Source organism: Dermacentor variabilis, chromosome 11 (assembly GCF_050947875.1).
Source record: "Dermacentor variabilis isolate Ectoservices chromosome 11, ASM5094787v1, whole genome shotgun sequence".
Taxonomy (NCBI): domain Eukaryota; kingdom Metazoa; phylum Arthropoda; class Arachnida; order Ixodida; family Ixodidae; genus Dermacentor; species Dermacentor variabilis.
Genome location: NC_134578.1, coordinates 51,899,170 through 51,917,581, shown reverse-complemented (window position 1 = coordinate 51,917,581; position 18,412 = coordinate 51,899,170). Strand labels below are relative to the sequence as shown.

Here is an 18,412-nt window from a genome sequence, read left to right as displayed (position 1 = left end):
GTTGCAACTGCCAATTTAGAAATGGAACTTATCCTAGGGGTATGTACTTTGATTTTTCTGATATTTCTTGGTACACACCAGATACCCACATTTCGCTTGTTTTCTCCGTGAGAGGAAACATTGACCCTAAAATATTTTAGTCCCGTGCTTGCCTTTCAAAAAAATACACAGTTGCAACGAAGTACGATAAACGTCCTCGCTGACCCCATGTCTTTCCCAGAACTTCCGTAATCTTTGTGGCTTCAAAAGGCGGAATGACCGCGTTCTTTTTTTTCTTGTCTTGTTTATTACTTTCACACTTATAATGCAGCGCAGCGTAAATCAATTGTTTGTTTGTGTTCGGCAGCGCATCAGCACCCACTACATGTGTTGACGAGAACGTGATTACGATAAAAGATCCACAGAGTGAGGTAAAAGAACTTTCTGGCTGAAAAATTTGCTCACTAAATGCAAATTTAGCTGCGAAAAACCTAGCGACTGACCGCGCCGTGACAAACTACACAAAATGTCCATACTCCTGTTTTAGAGAATTCCACAAGATGACCCAACAGGCATTCTAATGTTCATAAAATGTAGCTCACACAAAAGTCTCGTTGAACCTCCGAAGCACTTAAATTAGCGTTGTTTGCATTAGTGACGCACTCTGAGAAGAGGATTTTACATTCCGCTGAGGTAGAAAGGCTGCCTGTTTAAATGAAATAAAGCTTAAAGGAGTAATTATTATTATTATTATTATTATTATTATTATTATTATTATTATTATTATTATTATTATTATTATTATTATTATTATTATTATTATTATTATTATTATTATTATTAAAATACGTGTATTATTCAACATGACAACACATATCTGATTTACAGAATGGAACATGAAAGGCACATATTAGCTGCAGCCACCCAAAGGAGCACTTGCCAGTCTATTTTTATGCCTAAGAGGCAATAAAAAGGAAATGAAGTTAGTACTGGAAGTAAAGAGCAAAGAAATAAAATGACGAGTCGCCGAGGCTAAAACAAAACAAGAAAACAATAAAATGTGGCCATAGAAACCGGGAGAAATCTCCGAAGGTTTCACTAACTACAAAACCACGGAAAAACGAAATACAAAAAAAAAAAGTTCTCGTCAATACCAAGGAAGCAAATTTCAGTACAGTTGCAGGCGTTTACTCACGGCCGAACACTGTTACGTAGGTTGACGCAGCGACGTACGTTGCGCAAGGAATGCCGGGACACTTCAACATGATATGTTCAAATGTCTCCCGAAGAAAAACAGCAAGAAACATTCGGATGTGAAACCACATCGGCCTTGTCATCGTAAACGTATGAAAGGAGATCGAAGAATAATGATATTTTCATTTTTTTGCACAGAAGGAATGGTAGTTATTCCCACCGCGTGCACGTCGACACACGTGGTAGAATTTCGTTTCTATCAGCCAAACACGTAGAGTCCTTGCGTGAAACTTCTTCTACTCGCTGCATTGCTTTCCTTTGAGCCTCTGCCACTGTCTTAGTTAGCGATGTTGTGACGCTAGCGATGAACGTCTGTGCATTGCGTTATCTCTATTGAAAATTCCCTTTTAATGTACCAATGACATTGACCCTTTGCGTTTATTTATTTATTTATTTTTAAACACTGCGATCTCGTTTAGAGACTTTACAGACGTGGGTTACATAACTTATGAACACAAAAATGTGTGTTGCCCAAGCTGTAACACAGTCAGCCAGCACATTTACGTTGAAGTGCCGAATGGATTCCACAATACAAGGAGAAGAAAACATCGTAATCACTGAAACCCAAACCAGTGGCTTGTGCACAAGCACCAGTTCCCACGTTGCACTGAGTGCACCAGTGACTGCAGAAAACACGATGACCATGCCATCTTACCTCACCCTTTACTTGACCCTTGAGACTTAACCTCAAGGCTGAACCGAGAGCCTAAATGTAGGCGTTTTCAAGCCGCGGTGAAGATAAGGAAAACAACAGAAGCACTGAGGGTCGTCAGTCTCCATGATTTTCTGGACAGTTGTTAAAAATGAATTAAGCGGCGGGAAAGGTCAATTGAATTTCCCGCAGAGTGAATTAAAGGTGAATAATGTTTCTAAATGTTCCAAGGAACGTGCGAAGTAAATAAGCAGTATTCTAGGCACGTTTATGTCCCCTCTCACAAATTTATGCGAAGTAACTTTATGGCCGCAGAAACGAATAGAATCATTGTTGACTTACACATAAACTACATTCTTAGATGTGTGTTCACCCAAACTGGGGCTCTTCAAACATCAAACAGCGTGGCTCACTTGGACCAAAACTAACCAGATTTCCGAACTAGCCAGGGTCCGTAAAGATACCGACTCACCAAATTCGACTGAGGTCAGCTCAACCAGATAAACAAAATTGACCACCCCACAAGGCCAACCCGTTATTTTCAGAAACTCAGACTCACGGACTAATGCTCGCAGAAAATTGTTGGCTACGGATTCACTTCTACTTGAAGACACCCACTCACTTGGCTAACATTCCTTCTCTGATGCTCTCGACAGTTTTCAATACTGCAGATCTTGTGATGTCCTTTTTGAGCCATATTGCTTTTGCAGAAGCATTGGTTTTGCACCTTTTTTCCAGAAGTCAGAACTTGCTTCTGCGCCATGACCAGCTCGATAAAGCTTGTGGTGCATAGCTTTCCAAAGAACAGTGGTGAAGAAAGAAATTTAGGTTCTCATTACAGCTTAAAGTGTGGCCTGCGATACGCGTAGTACACCACTGTTATGAGCCACAACGCAGTCGTTATCTGGATGTTATAGTCTTGTCACATCGTAGCAACGACTATCCTGGAGCTGTGCATCTGTTACAGGCATGACGATTGACATGCGCGTGATGTAGAATGTTGATCGGCTAAGATGGTGATCCTTCATCTGCACGCCATTGAGTCTGCTGTTGTGGCCAATCGAACGTGCCAATCACAGCCGCTTGCCTTTAAGCGTGAAATGCCATCGCTGCCCTCATCGTCACCGCGCTAACTATGACAGTACGGCGGAACCACTTAACGCATTCCAAATCGTGGAAACATAGGGAATTCCGGTACAACCCATCTCACGTTAAATGCCTACGTTAATGCGATCAGCGTAGAAATAATGTAGTGACACACCGTATTTGCGAAAGCGGAAATTCGTATTCTGCCAGGTCTCCTCTCTCGCACTTGCCTCTGCATACGCTGCGCCATCTACCGGCCCCGCCCCGAAGTCTCCGCATGGTTCGGGTTCAATTCTGCCAAGAACCGCAGAAATTTTAAAGAATCTCTTTGTGTGACGAAAGAATGGCACATACGGTGTGCCACATACTTAGTTACTCAAGTTGGAGTCAAATAAGTTAATTTAAAAGTTAGAAGCCCAAAGATACAGGCCCGGCCCGGTGTGGCCCCACGCGCGTCGGTTGGCTTCGGCCCATGAAGTATGCGAAGCTAGATCGGACTCTCTGTCATATTCAACATACCGAGATCAACGCACCCCGAGTGGTCATCAACGTGAGTTCAAGCTGCATCAAGCGAAATTCACCGTGTGTCCCCATTTTGCCGGCTGCTCTGTAACTATGAGAAAAACAAACATATCATTTCACAAGAAGTACGGAATGCTGGCTGAATTGGTATTTCATAATTATGAAAAACAGCGCGATAAAAACAAGCGACAAGACAGACGAAGACACGAGCGCATTTCACTACTGGCCAAACATGCTATCATTGTTATTCAAAAACACCATGTCAAAGCAAACAATGGGCAGAGGGCAGAATATGGAGAGGTCAGGCTGGCAACCACATACGCCGCCGATAATGGCACAACGCTTGCTTACTATATTAAGAAGCAGGATATAGAAAAAGAAGTTGAAGTTTAGTTACAAGACTTCGTGGAGAAAAAAGAAAGAAAGCAAATCCTTTATATCACCATGCTCTTGAGGCGGTGGGTTCAGAACGGTCTACGGCGGCTACATCTTGATGGGGGGCAGAATGGAACAACGCTCGTGCATTTAGGCTTAGGTGCAGGATATCGGTCTCCATAGGAGGCGAAAATAATTCCGGAGTCCCACACAGAAGCATGCCTCCCACTCATGTCATCGTTTTCGCAAGTTACGTCGTCGTTTTCGCAAGCTTGTGGGATTTCTTTTGCAAGCCTGCTGCCGCCGTAACGCTAATTTGATGAAAATGGACTTGGCAGACACAGTTTCTGGAATTAGCCATCAACTGTCCACAAGGAGCTGTTACCTTGAATGAGGCATCATATTCTCTGGTCTGCCCTCTGGTCTGGTCGAGGCCCCAAAGGACCTTGGTCCAGAGAGCCAGGACGGCGGCTTCGACCAATGGGGTCCCGGACTAGGAAAGACGCCTAGTACACGTATGAGAGTCGCCACTAGGGGGTCCGTACCTCCCTTTATTGCGAAATAAAAGCTTTTCACCACCACTACCACCCCGGAGGGCCTGCGACAATCAGGAAGAGAGTGCAACTACTGCTGATTGCCTTCATGTGAGACACAGGGCTATTCGGCTCCTGGTGACACACATAGTGACACTCAAATGAGGCTTAGTCGGCACAGTTGCTAGCTATGTATGGCAGGCTAACCCTGCCTGCTGGAACAGCCCCGCCACCTGGTCTGCTCATTGAGGTATCGTCCTGTTTGCCCAATATAGTCCTCAATGCGATACCCGACAGCTTGTCGGCACTGAGCGTATTTTGTCTTGTAGTTCTAGTTCCACATTTTCCTTTCCTCGTGAACATTTCCGTGGGCACGCATGACCAATGTCTTTTTGCAGCTGAAGACACAGCCTTCAAGCCCTGTCGGCTAGCAACCTATTTAAAACAGTGACAAGCGTCGTGAGTATATGGAATGACGGTAGGTGGCCTTCTTGCGTCGTCTGCATTTATCGAAGTCCTGATCCGGATCTTGTTATTTTTTTGCATATCATGCATCTGTACTTCAAGATAACTCAATGAGGAGAGCGCGGGGTCGTAGACAGTGAACATACGGAAGAAAAGCCTATGGGGCCATCTGGAATAATTTCGACTGTATCGATGAAAAAAGATTTCAAGGACGCGAAAACAAAGGCTATGGCGCTTCTGGACGGTGCAATCTTGGAAATCACCTGAAGGAAGATCAAAAAAACTCAGGCGCCACGCCTTAGGATGTTCTTTTCGGTTGAGACACAAAAGCAAAGTCTGCCATTTTGAGCAAATATTTCTGCAACACGTGCTTCGCAAGAACATCTTTCGGCCTTCTTTCCGAAGCCCCTCTCGGTAGTTTACGTTTGCGACCATTTTAAAGTTAAAAATTGTGAAGGAATAGCGCACTCAGTATGCGACAGAAGACCCTGGATTGCTTAGGTATTCTTCATTGACATCGATGCCATGTATTATCCGATTCCGCACACTATCTTGATGCCAGCTTGGCGAGGAAATTGGGAAAGAAACCTTTTGTGCCTCTCCTAAACAAAGCCGAGCTCTCAATAAAACCTTTCTTGGGTCGGCTTGAAGCGCACTTGGATCCCCCATTTACATCGCATGACGGGAAGCTGTACGTTCAAAAAGCAATCGTTGTAATGGCTTTTATGAGGCTCCATAAGTTTGGGATATTTTTAGCAGCCTGTGAGCAAGCTCTGCAAATATCGCTGTAAAACAAGGAAGGCGTAGCAATTTGCACGTATGGTGACGACTTGTTTGTTCAGTACAACACCAATGCCATTGAATTAACATGCCAGGCCAAGGATTCCGTCTTGACCAATATCAGGCAGTGTTGCCCCGAAGTCGTTTTCATTTTTGAGATCACGAAGAAAACCTCCACTTTTGTCGCTTATTGTTGCAAATTATACCATGGCAAGCATCCTGGAAATAAGAGCCTCGTTATAGGATAAGTCCACTTCCTAAGGCTTCAAACCCCATAGCGACCATGAAGCGATCTGCTACTTTTACGGTTTTGTTGCTAACCTTACAAAGATCACGTCACCATGAAATATTAGGCCGTTCTAAAAGACAAGCATAAGACTGAGCGGCACGGGTTACACCTCAGAAAATCTAACTTCTGTGTATGAGACGATGACACAAAACCGCAAAAATAGAACCCCAGCAGTATTTCGACAAATGGAGACGACGCCATAAAGCTGACTGCCGATGTTCCGTATTTTAACGGCGTGCACCTCAGTCTTAGATTACTAGCAGAGACAGTTCAAGACTGTTTTCAGTTCGAAGCAAGGCATGCAACAATGCTGAGAATGAAAAGAAAATCTGCAAGTACAACCACAGGTCAAAATACACGCAGTGCTAACAAGTGGTCGTGTAACGCATCCCCCTATCATGCGTCGGTGCCTATATCGGGTAAACAGGACCCTGGCTGAATGAGTGGACCAGAGAACGTGCTGATTCAGTCAAGACAACAGCATCCTGTGGATACCTGGTGGCTTTTCGAGGAAACTCTGTGTGACGAGCCCTTTTTGATCAAGTGACTATTTTAAATAAAAATAGCACTATGCAAAAATGCAAAAGTCTTGAAAGCCACTCAGATATCTCAGGAGAGCAGCATGTGTGTCAGTACCGCCTCTGTATTCCTCACAACTACAGATATGGCATATCTTTCCACAAGGTGACATGTGGTCGGGTATCGGCTTCCTTTACGATGATACGACGCTCCAACAATGTGTATTTTTTCTACGCTTCTGCGTGTTCACAGCCCTATACAGGTTGTCCCAACTAACGTTAGCGACGCTGTTCAACAAAAAAAGTAAATAAGAAAACACGGTGAAATAAATTATTGGGAGACCTACTGTGTTTAGTCGACAGAACTTCCAAGACAGGACAGCGTAGGTCATTTAATTATATGTTGCGCCATGTTTTCTTATCTTTATTTTCGTTGAACCGCTCGGCTAACGTTAGCGGGGACACACAGGTTGTAACCTGCATGCGAGTAAATAAACGTCAACTGCTAGTACAGCGGCGACCTTTTCTGTCTCCTGCTTAATCCTTTTATTTTCAGTTCAGACGTTCAATCATGTCTTATCTATGAACCGACTAGCTCAATTGAAAACTATTCTAACTATTGCATACGCTCTATTGTACAATAAGCCATGCAGAAATTGGTGAAGCGCGTGACCCTCAGATCAGATGTCGAAGGTCAACAAGGTTGCTCGCCGCAACCGTATTGCTTGGCACGTTGAAAGCTTTTCGATTCGTTAGTTAGTCCAATAGAAAGTGCATCCTTAGTTAATTTTAGGGCCTATAGAAATCGATCAATTTGATCAGTAATTTTTCTACTCGTTGTTAAACGATTCGCCTAAAATTCTTCTCTTGACAACACAATGCACCGTCTCAAAGGACGATTGAACTTAAACTACTAGATAGATTTTACAACTTTTGTCAGGTTTGAGAATCCCCGAAAAACAAAATTCTCACTGGAAGTATTGTGAAAACTAACTTCCAATGCGCCTAGCACTTCAGCAAGAAAACGAAGCCCAGTTTATACTTTGGTCGACTCGGTTACGTGATTTTAACTAATAGCAGTAGTAAAGAAACAAAAGCTTCTGTCGGGTTGTGCAATTTTCCCATCCGACATCTCGAATGTTTTCACGATGTTGCAAACAACGGCAGATGCTGATTAGTACGTTTTCTTTTGATATTTTTTTCACTAATATCAACTGTAACATTTTAACTCTACATATTAAACCCCACCAGTGCAAGTGCTCTTATTCGTTTCTGTACAATATTGCAGAAAAGGTGACATTCCCGTACAATACTTTGCAGAAATTTAACACAGTTTGTGCAGGCTCCAGTGCCAGTTGAACGCACTCTGCACCACTTTGCTTGCACGGAATTGCGAATCGAACGCAATAAAACCAACGCTTCGAGAGCCTAAAGAATGCAGACAACAACGCTCCCTGCACTATAGGGACCTACTAGTTTTCACCTTTGCCATGCTACTGTATTTCCGCATAGCATAGGCATCACTATGACTTGTACTGATGCCAATATATCTGCATAATTTTTTTTTCCTGGGGTCACACTTATAGAAGTTAGTAACGTGGAGCCTTTTTTGCCATGAGTACTTACAATAAACTTGGCGAACTATAACTTTCAATATTATTTCTTGAGGTTCTTTAATGTTTCACTAAAGGTTATCAAAGGCTTTCGGAGGAATTATCACTGATTTATATCCTGTAAAAAAACCTTTCATCGGGTTACAATTTTATGTGTCACAGATACGTTGCGACTAGTACGTCTTGAAATAATACTATTACACGTAATATCACCGAAAATAAGCACATCTCGAGCGGTAAGGAAATAGTTTACACGTGTATTGGCAGTTGTGATCATTAGCGTCACTACACAACATGTTATGTTCACATACTGTTAAAGGTATGCAACCTCTGTTGTGAATTTCAAAAGCCTATAAAAAACCGCACACACGTCATAACTTTGCGAGCAATGCAGATAGCATATTAAAAAAGGTGATGGGTAGCTATTACATTTTTCGGCAATTGTAAGAACCACAAGCAAATATCAAATTGGAAGGGGCCGCGGAGATCACGGAAAAAGCGAAAGCAATAGCTAAAAGAAAAGGTAATTTTTATTAGCGCGAATCTTTGATCGGACACTTGCGACATGCCAGTGCATCTGTGATGGTGTCTTAAAGTGATCGCACACCCACTAACACGGTTTCAAAAAGTTTGAAGGTGAATCTTTAGGTTGCCGAGAAGCCGGTGACTCAAGTTGAAGTTGAAATTTATTCATATTCAAAACATAGGTACATGAATGTAAACACAGACGAGCGTCCCAAAGTATTATTTCAAGCTCCTAAATTACACTGATAAACTAAATAAACCCCTGTGTCAGTTGATGTACTAACAAAATGTTACTTCACAAAATTCAGAATAATCACGTTAGCGTCGTATCCAGATCGGGGCAGACTCCGCGGCGGCAGAGAACGAGAAATCCCGGGGTCACGTGATTTGGTGGTGACTACCGGCCGTTATTTTTCTCTGCGTGTGCATTCTCTTCATTTATATTTTTTTCAGATATAAAAGAGATGTAAGATGTCCTCCTCAGCCAGATATCGACGATAATGTGTTTTCCTACGCAGACTGCCTCTGCCCGTGGGACTTGCACTTTGGAGACGTGATGGAGAACATGTATCACTACGACGAGCTAACGCGAACGTGTGTTATGCCAGCCAGGGAGCTGAACTGCAACGCATTTGATTCACAAGCCACTTGCGAGCAGAAGTGCAACATGACGATGCACTCACCGTGGCGAAAGCGCAAGAGCCGTAGAAAAACGAAATCGATTTAACCATTGAACCAACACAATCTCTCACGGGGCCCAAGAAATGCCTCGAACCTATCACACTTTCGGGAGGGCTGTCTGTTGAGCTGGTTGACCTTACATTATAGTTATGACACATGAGCGCAATCTATTAATGGGTACAAACAACAAAGCAGAGAGGACCAGGTGCCCATATTTGTACACTTTAATTGATTCCACTGATTTGATTCATTACTCATTCCGACTTTCACACGGATTTGACTGAATATGTGTGCCAAATATAGCCTGTTGTTAGAAATGCTCCTGAATCAGAACGGTGCCGAAACCATTTTTTTTAGTAAGCAGCAAAATCGTGTGTCCTTTCCTTGCTACTAGTAATCACCACGCCGACCCAAGGCTTACGTGGTTGTTAAAGCCAGCAAAGTAGTGATCTCACACCAGCTCAAGCGGAATACCATAACCTATCCTCATGATCTTAATTCATTTTGCTACTTTTGCGGATTTTCTTTTTTTCTTTTTGTGATGAAGAGCAGGAATATTGACTACGCTGACTCAGTCCGAACTCTGTCTCCCTGCAGATATGTACCACATCTTGCATGTCTATTAAAACCAAGGTGTTCGTACGATTAGAAGACCTAGAAAACTATGTGTGCTTCTTTCGTCGTTGTCCTAGGAGAGCTGTGTTATTCATGGAGTTTATATTTATAGTCCAGCTGGAGAATATCTAACGGGATACACAGAAAATTTCCAACTGTGTAGATTATTTAGGGGTTAAATTAAAATCACTAAACACCCGTTTTTTTTTTTTGCCTTCCAGGAAGCATTAGATAAAATATATACAAATTTTACCCACTCTCCTGACAGAGCGAAACGTGGTAGCAATTTCATATTTGCAGTGTATGGGATTGTGGGTGGTGTACACCGAAATGTTAGTGTGTAGGGTAATTAGACTTCTTGTATAAAATTACTTGTAGAAGCGCTTCGGAGGTTTAGAAGCGTGTATTACGAACTGCGAAGAAATTTTGTATAAAGCTGTGAAAATACAACCTGCCCAATGTTAACGTTCTGAGTTTCTTACGCGTGATGTGTAGCAAAGGCTTCAATAAGATAATTTCATTACAGCCCTTGCAAAGAATCCTTAAGCAAGTTACCGAGGGCCTTGTATGACCGTTGTGACTTTTATTTGTCAGTAGGCTCAAAATACGCTGCGTCACACCGAGGCGCACGTGTGCAAAACAAGCGCATGCATTAACTATTTGTAACCATTTGTGTTTCTTGACAAAATAAACTATAACGATTACTTTTTTATTCGGTAACACTTACTGAATTCAATTACGTTGTTCAGTAACAAATTATATGTTTTCAGTTGCATTTTTTAGAAAAAACAAGCTATAACAGGGTACGCAGCCTTGAGCCCACAAACCTGACGGGAACAAGTTTCCAAAGGGACGAAAATATGTGAATGCCTCCATGGGCTGTCCCCTTCCCAAAATCAGCCTCCTACAACTACATCTCTATCACCTGAACGTGGCAGGATCGCAGACTACCAAACACCCCTTGGAAGACCGCCGTCGGAGTTTTTCGCTTATAATGAATTTCTGTCTCTCTCTCTCTCTCTCTCTCTCTCTCTCCCTGGGAGCGCTTTTTTGACAGCCTTCATAGGGGCTAGGAGCTGTTGCTAAATTCTTCTTCGCCCAGTTGACCCGAGTGAGATCAACGGCAAACTTGGATAGCCAGTGTTTAAAAGCAGCAGGAAGTATATGAGGCTCTAGGGGCCCAACATAGCGATTATCTTCCTTATTACCCGCGTATCTTTTTAAACTAATAGTGATAGAAGAATCGACTGGACCAAATGGCCCACACTTGTATTTCTCATTGTTGAAAGACACACTTAAGCGAGCTATTCCCCCGCACCTTTGCTGCTCTTGCTGCGTAGTGGCGACGTCCTTCGCATTACTGACGAAGACAAGCCCCCTTGACGAAACGCTGCCTGCACGCTGAGGCTTTAGTTTTACCACCAATATTGATCCATTACGTGCAATAGGATCCAACAGAAAAATTTTGAAGCCAGTAAGGTTTTCGTCTGGTGCGTAAACTTAAGAACAAGCACGGGAAACTCAACTGCGAACCTATGGAATAAGACTATGCCTTCCTTGTGGACTGAACTCGCGGTGGTGCGATTGTCTACATTCCGCTCGCGCGTTTGTTTCAGCAGTCTCGTGCCGACGTAATACACTGCTTATGCGTTCTACTGATCTAACTGCACACCAAAAAAAAAAACACTGCCTGCATGTCCTAATTGTCCAGCTCATGTTCTGGGCACTGATAGTTTTTGTGGCTCTTACGCATCCTATCAAATCAGTGTTCGAAGAGAAATAGACATTTCTACCGGTTTGAGATCCTACCTGACGTATTTCCTGGGGAGTAACTGCATAAAAGTTTTGTGAACTGCCACTACGATACTTTGGCACCCTCATAAATGTATTTTTAGCAGAGATGCTTTAGCACAAAGTGTCAAATTGCTTTCTAGCACAAACAGATGGGTGAAAAGAGTCAATATTAGTCAAATAATTGTTTCCGACCATGTCAAGCGACTTCTGAAATCGATCAAGATGACTATTGTCAAAAGGCAACATATATTCAGTAAAAAATGTATAGCTTTACATTGACAAGGCAGCTGAGCAACAAAAATTTAAGTAATATATCACCTTATTGTTATTCTCGTCTAGAAGTGTGAAATGTATCAATAAGAAGAACATAAATATGAACTTGTGAGTGCTTTATTTTACCAATAATTTGGAATCAGTGGCCCGCTAGGCAAGAGAATTTCAAATCAACACATCACGTGCACCTTCCGAACACATAGGCGATGTACCACAATGCCTCCATAGAACCGCATGTCAGATATGAAAAAAAAAACTTTTATTTTCCATAGCACATTTCTTTCTTGCAGTGTGTCAAATTGTTTCTGTTATCTAAAACTTGTTTTGTTCCTAAACGTCCTACTATGCCTAAGTAAATGAAGTTCTCGTAACCCGTCACGGAGAGTTCCATTTATGTGCAACAGTGAGCCGGTTCGTTAGTGACAGTCTATTTTCCTAGTATAAAGGGCTCTTTTATCTCAAGGTACTCTATTTCGCGCGTGCCCTACCCTTCTGGCGCACATTTTTTTTTCTTACCTTGAATAGAGTACTAGTCTGAAACACCAAGAGCTAAAAAAAAGTTATTCGCCCATTTATTTACTCACATTATTTTCATCAGTCCACAAGAATTTCACAATTACAACATAAATTAATATACAGCGGTAGCTGCACTCGTGATTTCATTTAACATTGAAATTTTTCTTCGCGACTCCATGCAACACCTGTAGACTTTCCTAGAGATTACAACTGCAACGAAACGTGCTATAATACTGTGGGATTTTACGCACTAAAACTCTGATACATTTATTAGGCGCACCGTAGTTGTGAGATTCGGGTCAACTTTGACAAGCTGGAGCTCTTTTAACGGGAGCCCAATCCACGGTACGCGGACGTTTTTGCATTTTGCCCACATTGAAAGGCGGCCGCCACGATCGGGATCTAATACGAGGGTTTCTGGCTGGGCTGGTCGGTTTACACGTACGTTATGGCGAAACAGCCCAGACGACGGAACGTGTGAAAAACTGACAGGACAGTTAAGACTATTCCTCTCGCCCTGGGGCTTAGCAGCGCAACGACTTGCCATAAAGTGAACACGCTGAACCAGTTTAGCGATATATGTAGCACAGCTGGCAGTGTTTTGTTACGAAACCACAGCGCAGGAAAAGACGAGGGGGAATAGAAGAGACAGGACGGCAGCTGGCTAAACTGTAGCTGCAGCTGCATCGCCACAGCTTTAACAATAAAATACGCAAAGCACATGAACAGCTTAAACACGCAAACAGAAAAGAGAGGATGTGCAAAAAGGAAGTGATGATGTGTCGAAGGGAGGATAGAAAAAGAGGAGGATGTGAGAAACGCTTCGTCTAGTTGCCACGGGTCATCCTCTTAGAGCAGGTTAGGCAGCGGCTTTATTCTAACTTAATTAAATAAAGAAATCAGTTATGTGATGTGCCCCGTTTTCATGTCGCACCTTTACAATTCTCATGATCTTTCTCGTTTTAATTTCTTTGTCAGCGCGACTCAATTACTTGCAGCTTCCCAATACCTCGGTGCTCATATACAAAGAAACGTTTCTCTGACCATCAGTGATAGACACTAACACGGCTGTCACACGGGCCCCACCGCGAACTCCATTTAACTCCTTCGTCCTTACGTCAATGTAGTTGCACTCCGTGTCACACGGTCTCTCTCCCGCCAAGGAAGTTAAATGAAGATTTTCGGCGAAGGGAGTTCGCAGTGACCATTACGGCTGGATGGAGTACTCTCGTGCCCAGATGGCTATAGCTACGAAGAAAACCATGCTAATAAACTCGTCGTAACTGGTTGGCTTACAAATTTCAGTTTTGGTATTTTTTGCCGTCTGTCTGTCTGTCTGTCTGTCTGTCTGTCTGTCTGTCTGTCTGTCTGTCTGTCTGTCTGTCTGTCTGTCTGTCTGTCTGTCTGTCTGTCTGTCTGTCTGTCTGTCTGTCTGTCTGTCTGTCTGTCTCACATCTTACGTCGACAGAGTGACCCAAGTTGTCTACCAGCTTGGGCAACTAGGTGTGCGCTTGTCGTCGTGATACAGTCGTGGTCGTTCCATCGTCGTCATTACAGCTTCGCCATATGACTCTCGTTTTGCAGTCGTCGTCACGCCTTCAACAGCAACCCAGTGGCCCAAGTTGTATTCTAGCTTATGCTACTAGGCACGTGCTCGCGGTCCTGATGCCCGCCACCATCGCCATACAGTTGTGTCTCAGTCATAGCCATACCATCGTTGCGAGGCCATCGTGGCGATCCCATCGTTGCCACTTCAGCTTCGTCTTTTTACACACGTCCCGCCGCTGTCGTCATACAGTCTTCGTGTAGTGTCACGGTCCGGTCCTTGTTGTCCCTTCATTGTCGTCGTACACTCGTCGTCGTCTCATTGTCCTCTACTGTTGCGATGTTATCGTCATCATTGCGTTACCGTCGTACAGTTGTGATACAGACGTCAGACTGTCGTAATTATACCACATTGCAGATTTTCTTAACCAGTCTGACCTCTCATTTTCTGATAAGTCAGGTTACATCGACGTGGGAAATAAGACCAGAATCAAGAACTACCCAGACTGCACGCTGTGTTTCACATAGCTGGGCAAGCATATCCGCAAGTCAACATTCCCAAATCCTCATACAGAGTAAGACAAAGACGGCAGAGGCATCACGCTGGCGAAACACTTATGCCATGCCTCGACACAAATTCTACACCTGGTGAAAACAATAATCACAAAATCATGGGGGGTGGATGAGCGGATACTATGGAAAATCACAGATGCTGTACTTGGGTCCCAGGTATTTGAGGGTATGAATTACCACCAGCGCACAAAAAAGACAACTCATCAAATATAGGCATCGGGTACTGACATGTCATTCCAAGTTTACCATGCTTGAAGATATCTACGAGAAAGAGCAAACGAACAAGAATCTAGATAGAGTATACTTACAGCCTGCGGCCCAAACTGTTTGCCTGATAAGCTCGGAACCTGTTTGCAAGATACTATGCCAGCTAGCACATGAGGTTCAAAGACGACTACCGCTCCCTTCAGAAACGCACCCTCAGGAGCACCCGAACTTGAAACACAACAGGCCCGTACCGTGCAAAACGGGGGTAAACAATTAGGACAGGAGACTAGATACTACTGCCAAACACACAAAAGAGGTTGCTAATCATGCAGACACGGACAAACGTCAGGCACACATGTACACTGATGTGGCAATAACAGTGATATGACACTGCACAAAATAAATACTGTGCAACGAGAAAAGCTGAACTGAAAGCAGTGAAAGCAGCACTTGCCGGGCAGATTTGCAGACTACAACACCCTGCATGCCTGCATGGATTCACCAGAAACTGTCAGGGTCTACACGTCACACGAATTGTCAGCAAAATCGGGAGATTGACACACGACTTGCAAGCACATGGCCAAGAAAATAAATTACACGGTACATAGCCATGTAGATATTCCAGGACACAAGTCCCATGAGCCCAACATAAGGAGTGAAACAGGACGAGTTGGCATGAATTCATTGCTAACTACAGCGCAAAAAAATAGACACCGGACAAGATTGAAGCACCCTCCGTGTTTACTTCGTTTTTTGTCTGTTGTATCTCTGGTGCACTGTAATTAATGAATTCATGAGGTCGCAAAGGAGAAGAAAAATTCCCCCACCAAAGGCCTCGATTTCACATCCAAATCTATGTGCAAGCACCCACGCACACACAAACACACACACACACAGATAAATGTTTCAAGGGGGCATACCATGAAGCAGTATCAACAGAGTGACACTAGATAGCGATGATTGTCAACTTCCAACTAAGGTTTATTGTGAAAATGAGGCAGTTTGTACAGTTTGCCACAAAGAGGAAGGGAAGCAAGAGGGCCAGATAAAAAATCGTGCTTGAGGCAACCAAACATAAATAAAAGCGTAACAGAAAGAAAATACAGATGAAAATTTCAAGTGCAGGAAAGAAAGAAATCTTTACAATTGTCAATCGTGCATGCCAGCGCCTTTCCAGAAGCATAGTTCGTTTTCCAGTAGACAGACTGACAGCTTGCTTATGCAAGCACGTTCTTCCAGTTCCATTTCATTGAAAAAAAAGCTGGCCGAGTGGATTTTGGCCTGGGAACCTTTTGGACGCTTTCTGACTAGCAGACAAGAAAAAGAAACAATTGTCGCTCGCCGCCATCACTGTGGGTACTTGACCGATTGCAACGCGTTAGCTTGCAATCCGTCAGTCTTTGCGTCTTTCCGGAGAGGTTGCCGTCCTTAGAGCGCAACCTCTCCTGAAAGTGTTGTCTCGCTGGTGTGGGATGCCGAGCAGTATGCCTATGATTCTCTGTGGACCAAGCGTCTCACGTTTTCTTCGATATCCCTTCGGTAGCCATATTAGGCGCTCAAATGGAACCGAAAATAACCGCGCATGAATTAGCTGCATTGAATAGAAGTATGGCAGCAAAAGCGGAAGTGTAACAGCGTGAAAGGTGTTTACTTGACTGCGCCGATTTCTTTACAAAAGTGCTGCGAATCGCAATTGTGGGGACGAAAATTCTTCAATTCAGCGTATTGTAACCTGCTTCAAGCTGAAAGACCTGTGCCTGCTGCAAGCAGACAAAGATGGCAGCTTTGTTTTGCCTAAAGGTACTATTAAAGAAAAAGCGGTCATTGCCATTAGCAAGCATACAGCCCCCCAAACAGTCCGGACATCCCACGTGAGGAAAGATTTTCTTCGTTTCTGCGAAGACAACAACCTAAATAACCTGCAAAAGAGCATAGGAAAAAACAAATATGACTCGCTCGCTGTGTTTTAGTGGGAAAACGCGCAAGCCGGATACCTTTAAGGACCATTGTTGGTGAACGTGGCACTTGGCAACTCGAGGCTAGCCGATTTTCATTAATTTACCTCAGGCAACTCAAAGTCAAGGATCCTTTTCTAGCTGGTAACTCCGACGATAACATCAGTTTTTTTGTGTGTGTGTGACAACCATAACATTGGTTTTGGCTTTTGTGCGGATATAGAAGAATCATGTTGCTCTAGTCCTCATCGCGAATTGTTTTTTTGCCATCAAAGCACGCATCGATGCACATGATAAACCGGTATTACAAAACGCAATTGGTCCTGGCTATGACAATTTTCTAGCCTTATTGGAAGGCTATCTGAAAAGTACTTTTATTATTTTTGACAGCCAACTATACTTACAAAAGAAGGGCACCTGTATTGGTTCGTGCCTAGCACTCCTGCTATGGGACCTATTTCTTTCGGAAATGGATATAACCCTTGAGAACTGTTTTAATAACACGCACGAGATGCAAGTTTTTAGCTGTGCAGACGATTTTTTATTCCTTTTCGACAAACAGTCTTCTTCAACTGACAATAATGAAATCAGCACGGTTTTAAACCTTTTTAAACATCACGGCAATGGCCTATCTTTTACCCACGAGATTCCGGTTGACAGCGTGCTGCAGTTAGTAGATTTAAATATGAAGTTTTTAAAACAACATGTTTGTTGGTGCTACTCACCACGTGCTTATTTAAAAAGGAGCTGTTACCGTACAAGTCTGCCCACTCAAAAATGATAAAACGAGTGATTCCAACAACCTGCCTGGGGTCCGCGCTTAAAAAATCGTGTCATCATAGGATCAACTTAGTTTTGACAATCAGGTTAAGCGGCTTTTAAAAGCCGGATACCGTCGCTCGGTATTGATATCAGTGGGGGAAACATTGCTCAAGAAGCTGAAAGGCAAGAAAAAGCCGAAGCAGGGCGATGAAGTCGAGCGTAACGCTCGAAAAGAGGCACAAGTGATCCTGTACCTTCACAGGGTTAGCAATAACCTTAATAAGGCGGCGAACAGGTATCGTGTACCTGTGCTCTTCTCGGCCCCGAACAAGCTGGTCCGTCTCTGCCCCCGAATCACAGGTGGCGCTACGAACGGGTGTACAGTACAGCACGTTAAGAGTTACGTGCATTGCTCCACTGGAGTGGTTTGTCTGATTCCTCTTAGCTGTGACAAGTGCTACGATTGGGCAAACTGGGCGCCGCGTCAACGACCGAATCAGAGAGCACGGAACTAATTTAAGAAAGGATACGGCTGCGCCCTTATCTGCGCATTGCTGGTCTTGTCCCGACCGTGAACCATTCTTTTTATGTCAGGATGCTAGGCAGACGCAAGAACAAAACCGCACGTGAACTGTTAGAGGCCTACTATATCCAAACCACTGGTCCAGCTTGCCTGAGTCAAATCTCTGTTAAGCTTTATGATTCGGAATTGGGATTGCTAAGCACTTAAAAAAAGTGATAACCGTGCCTTCGGCTGACAAGCGTTCTTTGCACGCTTTATGCGTTTGCGCATGTGCATGTTGGTATATATATAGGATGCTCTGTTTTCGGAATAAACAGTTGTAAGTCCTTCCTTTCCTTTCATCTCTCTCTGTTTTCTTTTCTTCGAGTTTTTGTGCT

At 43.5% G+C, this 18,412-nt stretch overlaps 2 protein-coding genes across 12 annotated transcripts in view; one reads left to right on the top strand and one right to left on the bottom strand.

The window, feature by feature from the left end:
* The window catches only part of LOC142564333 (uncharacterized), a 29,461-nt gene extending 17,444 nt beyond the window's left edge, over positions 1 to 12,017 (top strand). The window contains exons 2-4 of one of the 8 annotated variants that reach the window (XR_012824560.1): positions 1 to 39; positions 4,800 to 4,879; positions 9,110 to 11,118. Coding sequence is in view for 2 of the 8 variants with exons in the window: in XM_075675304.1 (XP_075531419.1) it covers positions 1 to 39; positions 9,110 to 9,318 (248 nt within the window). In the remaining 6 variants the exon portion in view is untranslated. Of the gene's footprint in view, positions 40 to 4,799; positions 4,880 to 9,044 lie in introns of all 8 variants that reach the window. The other 7 variants (XR_012824556.1, XM_075675305.1, XR_012824561.1 and 4 more) reach the window with 7 other exon arrangements.
* LOC142564331 (uncharacterized) overlaps positions 1 to 18,412 on the bottom strand; it is a 258,021-nt gene that overhangs the window by 58,943 nt on the left and 180,666 nt on the right. The gene's annotated exons all lie outside the window — the stretch shown is intronic.